Source organism: Ipomoea triloba, chromosome 10 (assembly GCF_003576645.1).
Source record: "Ipomoea triloba cultivar NCNSP0323 chromosome 10, ASM357664v1".
Lineage (NCBI taxonomy): Eukaryota > Viridiplantae > Streptophyta > Magnoliopsida > Solanales > Convolvulaceae > Ipomoea > Ipomoea triloba.
In genome coordinates, this window is record NC_044925.1 from 17,581,823 (window position 1) to 17,590,885 (window position 9,063).

The following is a 9,063-nucleotide window of genomic DNA, read 5'->3' on the forward strand; positions in this document are numbered from 1 at the left end:
GGGGGGGGGGGGGGGGGGGGGGGGAGGGAATTTATCATAAACACTAATTCACATAACAAAACACTAATTCACATAACATTATGGATCTTGAATTAAAACAACGAGGTACACAATTCATACTCATAAGGTACATAATTTCATAATAAAAAACACAAAAAATCACAAAACAAAACACATAGCATAATATTATGGATCAAACTGAATTGGAAAGACAAGGTACGAAATTCATACTCGTCAGGTATAGAATTTCATAACACGATTCAAAAAATCATAACACAAGACACATACATATGTTATATATTTAGTTATTTACTTATTTTTCAAATCTGACTTAGGTACATAATTTGTGTTCATAGGCACAAAACTTCACAACATAAGACACATTACTAATTTGTTTCAGATACAGAATTTATACTTTTAAGATATAGAATTTCATAACGTAAGACACAAAAAGTCACAGCACAAAACATATACGCACAAATCAAGGTCCATAGTGCAGTGTGAATACTGATACATGATATAAGGATGGGCTATAGGGTGGGTAGATTTTGATTTCATTGGACCGATATAATTGGTAGCTAACTAGGGTTTAAGAAAGTGAGGAGGGTTTGAAAACAAAAAGGTAAATAGGGACCACTTGTCCAATATCGTCCTAGAGCAGAGTTCCCGTTGGAAGGCGAAACCCTACATCAAAAGCCTGAAACCTCTCTACCTTCAAGCTTTCTGTCACGGAATATGGGGAGAAGATGCAAGAAAAGGGTGCAACAAAATAATGCCATATTTATTGCTTTTACTCCAATACAATATATTATTAAATCACTTGGTGGCCTGGTGGGAGATTTTCAATTTTTAATAATCTTATTTTTAAGTATGTACGGGGTTGCGTATGATGTCATGGGTGACGGGTTAACGAAGCTAACTGACAAGCTAGTCTGTAAATATATAAAATTTTAGGAGATGATTCTTTTTTCTTCTTCTTCTTCTTCTTTTTTTTTTTTTTTTTTNTTTTTTTTTTTTTTTTTTTTTCTTTTGAACTTTTCTCCAACTTGTCCACTGGTTCCGAAATAAGTTAGAATGATATCTCAAGTATTAAAATTTGTAAAATAAAAATAAAATATTTATTAAAACATTATTGAAATGTCAAATTTTGTCCAACTTTCAATAGTTGGTTTTATAACTTCACATGAAAAACGAAACTACTAATTGAATTGGGAGATGAAAAGTGGAATTAATTCTTTTGTTGTTTTTATTTTTATGATGAGGAAATCTCTTTCCATTATTCAAAATTGCAAATTGGGTAAACTTCACTTATATATAATTAATTAGAATAGATTTTACTTTTGGTCCCATGTTTTGAGGTCATATTACTTTTGGTGCACAACTTTAAAATTTTCAATTTTAGTGCCTAACTTGTTTTTATTTTATTTGATTAGCTGTGGTCCTTCCGGTCAAATGAGCTATGAAATGTTGCTAAGTTTTATATTTTAAAGGTTAAAATCGCATATCAAGAAAAGATATTCAATATCTAAACAAAACCATTGTACAGCCATATCTCTGGGATTGTTTGATGATCAATGAGAAAAATGGGGAAGACGTGCGGGCAAAGACTAGACACAGATCTATGAGATTTATAAGCCGAGGATTGGAAAACCCTTCTCTTTCTCTTAATATAATTTTTTATTAGATATCGATGATCTTTTCATGGGATGACGATTTTACTCCTAAAAATATAAAATCCAGCAACATTTCGCAGCCAATTTGGTCGAAAATGACCAAAATTGATTAAAAAAACACTAAGTTAGGCACCAAAATTGAAAAAAAAAATTAAAGTTGTTCACCAAAAATAATAGGACCTTAAAAGTCGCGAGACCAAAAATGAAATTAATTCCAATTAATTATTATTAATAGGTGTAATTTAGATTTTGATGATGCAATGCAGAATTTAGGTTAGACTTTAACAACATGCAACACGTTGAAGCTGAAGGTGTAAAATATACTCAACACAGTATAGCTTTGAAGATGGTATATTGCTCACATAGCATACATCAAATAGCAGCATAATAACTTGCAAAGTAGTAGACTTTTCCTAAACCAGAGTTCTTAACTTCTTATAGTAGTAGAGTTTTACATGTAGTAAACCTTATAAGCATGCAACAATGCTTTAATAAGTGCAGTACTGGTTTTGTTTAATACTCTAAACCGTTCAGGCAGTAAGGCAAGTAATCCAGCTTTATTCAAGAGTCTTTCTAGTTGGAGAAAAAGCCAACCTTTTCATAAACGTTATATTCTCTACACATGCAGTGTTGTAGAACGAGGGAGAATAACAGACTCATGAAGTTGTGAAAACTTGAACTAGCTTGGACCTAACTTTGTGATCAAGGGCACATGTTTGGTTTCACTTGTGTATTTTTTTATGAAAAAGATACTAAAAGTGAAATGACACATACAAATCTAGGACAAAAAATCAAAATAACTTTGTGTTTAATGCCAATTTTTTTTTTTTTTTAGAAACTTTTGACACTATTAGAATGTAGTCAACTTTTCATATGAGCGAGCAATTTGGTGCCACTTATGCACAATTTAATCATTCATAAAATTTATGGAACACATGAAAACGGATTACTACATAAATAATCTAATTTCAAAACACATATTGAATAACTCAAGATTAAAAGACAAAAATAATGAAGTAGCACAAATAATTTTGAAGGACGAAATTATGAACTCTTCATAAAACCCCTATCTAACCCTTATTCTAAATAAGTTTATTTATTTATTTATTTTTTTTACAAACCACGAGTTATATCTTGAGTATGCTCTAACTATAGGAGACATTTTTAAGCACATACCATACTCAGACCGATCCCTTGACCATATTAATTTTTCCATACGAGAGGGGGTCTTGAACAGCTGACATTTTTTAAGGGATAAAAGTGTCCACTGCCTCTCATACCAACAAAACTGGTTTATTCTAAATAATTTTTTATACTGTTTTTTTTTTTTTTTTTTTTTTTTTTTTTTTTTTTTTTGCAATTTGAGTTTTTGTTGTGCACGATTGACTGATTTAAGCTTTAGCTTCTGCTGAATATTTCATGGATATATATATATATATATATATATATATATATATATATATATATATATATATAATACAATACAATGTGCTCCAAGAAACAAGCAATTCTTACATCATATAGGGCTATTATTCACAACAAATTCAATTAAGCTTTCTTAATCTTATCTAGGTAGGGCTAACTGTACTACATACACATAGCGGATTAGCAGTTTGTATATGGCAATGCAATTTACACCAAACTCGTACACTCTTAACTCATTACAAAGGTATGTATCCTCAATAATTATCAGTTCAATTCATTGAATGCTAGGATCTACCCATCTAAAGATTCTATTGATTTATAAGCTAGATTCAATAAATAAATGGTGTTTAAGATCAAGAAGTCCAGGTAGGCATAATAAATATAGAAAGATTATCACCAAATCTGAATTTGGGTTCTGTAATCTGAAAATACAGTAAATGAATTGAAGAAGACAGCACAACTAAACTAAATCCCAAACCTAACTTAGGCATCTCAGAAAATTAAAGTATTTTGGATTCTGGAAATCTGAACTTACAGTAAACCAAACATAGCAAGCTAAGGGGGGGATCCATCTTCGTCGTTGCTGGACGCGCCCATGGTTTGATTCACCCTTTGCCTCTCGTACTCGCGGAACTTATGAAGATACCTGGTCATGGCCTCCGCGTAGACGTCGAACCCTAGCGAGCTCAGAGCCCAGCAGATGTCGTCGCCGTTCACCGTCTTCCGGTTCTCCTTCTGGCACTTGTCCGACGCTTCTCCGGTCACGAAGCTTATGAACTCCGACGCGCATTCTTGCATTCTTTCCTTGGCTTCTTTCGAGATTTTGGCGCTCGGTGGTAATATCTTCTTCATCATCCTCCCCACGTTGGCTATTGGCAGCAATTTGTCTTGTTCATCATCCATTCTTGGTGTATTTGATGATGAAGACGATGGGGTAATGTTGTCTAAAGCAGACACGTTGCACTGCTCGCTCTTAATTTAGAGCCTCACTTTACATAACTAGGGTCTTAACTCTTAAGTGACTGTTGGAACTGTATAGTATTGTGTTTAGTAAAGTTATATTTGTATTTGATAAAGGCACTATTTGCTAAATAATTAACTGTTAGTTGGTACCTATTAATTGATTAAGTTAGAGAGTATAACTAGCTGATAATATTAGTTAATTGTAGAAAGATGTGTAGTAAATTAGTTGTTTGGTATAATTTCTTTCTCAAAAAGCTAATTGAAAAAATTGTTTTGAAAAACTTTTTAAATTTTAACATTTTAGAGTTAAAAAATTTTGATTAACCAAACACTTATATTGATTTTTTAACCAAATCAAATTGCTAATAATGGTCAAATAAGTCAAAATTGGCCGATAGGCCAATTATTTTACCAAATAGAGTCAAAGTTATATATATATATCTTGTGCATGCATCCATGTAATATTTTTAATAGTCTAAATTGATTGACACACACTCCATTTGCACAAATGACACATTTAATTACCGTTTGCACATACTTCAAGTTGGAATCTTAATCAATCTAGACCATTAAAAAATTTTGAGATCAAATCTTGTGTATCAATCTAAAAAAATTTAATGGTGTAGATTGTTTGACACACCAATCTGTTCGCACACATTTAATCACTGTTCGCACACACTTCATCACTGTGCGCACACATTTAATCACCGTTTGCACACATTTAATCACCGTCTACACACACTTAATCACCGTTCGCACACACTTCAACTTAGAATTTTAAATCAATCTAGACCACTAAATTATTAGATGGATGCACAAGATCTGATCTCACGATCTTACCTAAACAATTAATCTCATATGATCCCAACTATATATATATATTGTTTCAATAAGTGTAAAATAGGATTAGTATTTGGACGTCTAAAATTTTCATCTATAAAGGCTAGACAATAGTATTAGAAATAAGTGTAATTCGATTTTGATGAAATAATTAAAGTGTAATTTATGTCATAATTTATTTATGTCATAATTTATACCCAAAAAATGTTAGCCCCTGATTTAGGTTCAAGATATTCCAGTTGACAAGTGTTAGATCCATTCCATGAGAACCTAGCTTGCCAGCAGATGTGACTAGTGAGAATGTGATTGAGGTGATAGTGAATGTACTGTGTGGAAGGATTTGTTGCCAGAAGCAAGCCAAAGCCAAGTTCACGATGAGGCAGAGCAAAAGCAGATAAATATAATCTAGATGTTGAAATGGCTATGCAAGCTCATGTTTAAGATCTATCAGAATTCATGGAAGGTGATGAAGTGAAATCTACTGTTGAAGACTTATTGGCAGAATTGATGAGGGTTAAGAAATGGAGGGACTGGAGGATAAGTAATTTTTGTTGCTGGAAAACCTGAAAATATAATAATAATAATAATAATAATAATAATAATAATAATAATAATAATCCACCGGAAAAGGTAGATGGTAATAAGTACAAAGAAAGGACGAATTGATTTTGGTGGGTTGGTAGTAAGTACGAGTCCAATTGCACTTTTTTGTTCAGTCAATGAAACTTCTGTCCGTAGTTATGAAATCACCTTCGATTAATATCTACTATACTAATAATCTACTATACTAATAAGAGCCAAACAAAGTTTATAATGGCAAGAAAAAATGACGGTCAAATTATTAAATCAAATGTATGGTTCAGATTGTTTAGATTTATATTCCGTTAACTTTGAACTTATCCGTTAATATTCCGTTAACTTTTAACTTATACATTAATTTCTATAAAAAAAGGTCTTAGCCTCTTAGGTTCGAAACTCATGCCAATCAAAGTTGGCATATTATTGAACATATATTACGAATATGTTAGAGTATATTATTCAAAAGTAAATAGCACTTTATTACTCTTATTAAATTAAATAAATTAGTATTTAGAACAAAAAAGATACATATGCATTTCTTTAATTTATAATTCGATGTCTACAATGCCTTTATTCAAAAAAAATATTCATTATAAAAAAAAATTAAAAAGAGATATAATTTCATTAGTTATATTGTCTATATTTTCTACAATGCAAAGATTCCTTACCTTCAAAGTTATTAATTAATTATATTCACTACATTGTTTATTGTTTTCTTTTTATACTATCTTGTGATTAAATATCAAAGTTATACTACAAAGTAATGTTATATATTTATTTTCCAAGTATTATGTTAATAAAATGAAAAAAAACACAGTTTGAAGCCAATCATATTAATTACTTAGGGAGGATTTGTTGACAAATAAGACATTCATATAACCCAATAAATTGATTTAAAATTCATTATTAAAAATGTCAATGTAGGGCAATAGAACACTATGACACACTTGATGCATTGAAAAGATGCTGAGATTACAACATTGCTAGAATTAATCCTTCAAATTTAGAAAATGAAGAAATTTCAAAAAATAGCTACTGTTGCAGCATTCATTAATCTTGTATGTAAAATACTTATTGTGCATTATTTAAATATATTAGAACTAATATAAATTTACAATTCATTTCATTTTCTATAATCAACCTCTTTGGATTAAAGACAAAATAAGCATCAATCTTGACAACAAATCCACAACTTCCTACATCATAATCTCATTGCATGATGTTGCCCTCTATACTACCACAATAACTCAATTGCACATGACACATTACCAAATAGCAATAAATAAATTAAAAAAAAAAACAAGTACGGAAGATAAATACAATGACAATACTACCCGAAAGAGAATTAAAAATACTTAGAAAAATTCAAACGAAAATTAGTAGTTATTTATACTTTCATTTTAGACTAAGTATTTATATTAGCGTTTTACAAAATTGTAAACATTTATTTTAATGACAATTATAATCAATCTCTCATATATTGTCTTCCATTCATAAATTTTGAATTACCGATTTAAATAAATATATTCAACATTCAATTACATATGAATGAACATCTCCTATATAATCTTCCATTGATATACTTTGAAATACTTATTAAAATAAACATTGTGCATTATCTCATTCGTGCAATGCGCGTGAAAAACTAGTATGATAATAAACCTTAAAATAAACATTGGACATTATCACATTCGCGCAATGCGCGTGAAAAACTAGTATGATAATAAACCTTGTCCGTAGCAGATGACTAGATGAGCAAGGTTTCGATGTGTTGTAGGTAAAATTACCTGCAATTACACCCTTTGCGCGAGAGAGAGCCTTTATGTTATACAATTCAATATGCTTTAGAAAGTCTCTTGTATATATAATAGTGCAAACCCACTTTTCAAATCAATGTGGAACAAAGGTTTTTTTAAAGCCTTTCCACCTTCAATTTTCAACTCAAATAGGTCTACTTTGAGAATCAATTTATCATTCACCCATTATCCATTTTGAGCGTACAATATATCAATCTCTTCGTCTAACTACGAAAAACTCGAATCCACTTTGACGCGGCCCAAATCGAAAGCAAGCCCCACATATATTTGTACCAAAAACAACTATTTTAAATGTCATTTTATGCTATTTTTTCCAACAAGTTTGACACCATTGCCCATGGTATCCATCACATGAAACCAGAAAAATAGTTTTCCTGGGAATGGCTAGGGATTGATTACATCCTAGAAACAACCAAGATGAAGTATATTGATGAAATCTACTTCCAAACACTAGTTGCCAATGAGGTTGAAAAAGGAAAAGGTAAAGTGATTGAAGAGGTGGCTCAAAGTTTAACTCCTCAGGCTACTGAGAATGTTTTTCAAAAAGATATTCATAAGGCTTTGATTGAATCAAGAATGTTTAATTTGGTAGTATAGTTGATTAATTGTTTGGCCACGGTGGTCAATTAGCTGAATAACTATAAAGTCAATCAGAGGATCCGAAAGGTAAATATGTTGAAGGAACAGAAAATACAATAGAAAAGGAGTCGAAAATTCATCTAGAAAGTAGATTGGCAAATGCAATGGAAAGTCAACACTACAAAAAAAAAAAAAAAAGAGATAAAGACTAAAAGGAGAGTTCAAACATTCAAAAGTAATAAGAAAATAACCACCAAGAGGTAGTATTTATAGTTGGTAATTCGCGCCTGTTTGAAGGGTTTCAGGACTTGGAGTCACTGTGGGACTCACACCGTGAGTCTCACTGATCATATTCTGATCAGCACACTCACGATGAGACTCACACCGTGAGTCCCCAGATCAGAAACTTTGGTGTGGACTCACGCTGACACTCACGGTGTGAGTGTCAGCGTGAGTTCTTCAAGACAACTTTCACGCTATTGTTTTGCTCCTTCGTTCCTTGGTGTGGCCCTGAGTGTTTTCCTTGTGCTTTAAAGTCCCGTTTTCTCCCAAGATTAGCATCTTTCCATGCTTGTTTGCTCATTACTTGATCTTTTCTTCCTTCAAACAAAATACACAAAAGTAAGAATTATTCTACATTCATTTGCATAACTTTTGAATGAAAAACAAGCATAAACAAGCACAAATACGAGGCCATTTAATGACATATCATAATGCAATCTTTGGTAGTTTTAATTGAGAAGATATTCTGATTAATCAACATGTGGGTTAGTTGTTATAATACTCTTCAAAAAGATATTAACAAAAATTAGTATTGTTGAATCAAAAGGTTGATCACAATTGTTGGCAAAAATAAATTCCAATCCAAGTCAGAAAAGGAGTACACCAAGATTAGAAATCAAATCCCAAACAAACTAGGAATAAGACCAATACTGTTTTGGTTCTGATTAGTTGGCTATTTAAAGTACCTCCCATCAAAACACCCCTTACAAATTCCCTAGCTAATATTGTGAGGTATAAGAGAGTTTGAGAGGATTCTAAATTCCCCTAGAAAGTAGTGCATGTGTTTAGGTTACAATAGATTAGATAAGAGAAGATCAATCTATTGTGTAATTTCTGGTCCCAAAACTATGTACTTTGAATATTAAGCTTTTTGTGGATTTAGGCAAATTCTCAAGACTGAGAAG

General features: G+C 31.5%; 1 protein-coding gene across 1 annotated transcript; it reads right to left on the reverse strand.

The window, feature by feature from the left end:
• Positions 1-3,465: 3,465 nt before the first annotated feature.
• LOC116033579 (nuclear transcription factor Y subunit B-4-like) lies at positions 3,466-4,001 on the reverse strand. The gene has a single exon (XM_031276331.1). It carries the CDS (start codon positions 3,999-4,001, stop codon positions 3,654-3,656), a length of 348 nt encoding a protein of 115 aa, XP_031132191.1. The 3' UTR covers positions 3,466-3,653.
• Positions 4,002-9,063: the final 5,062 nt, after the last annotated feature.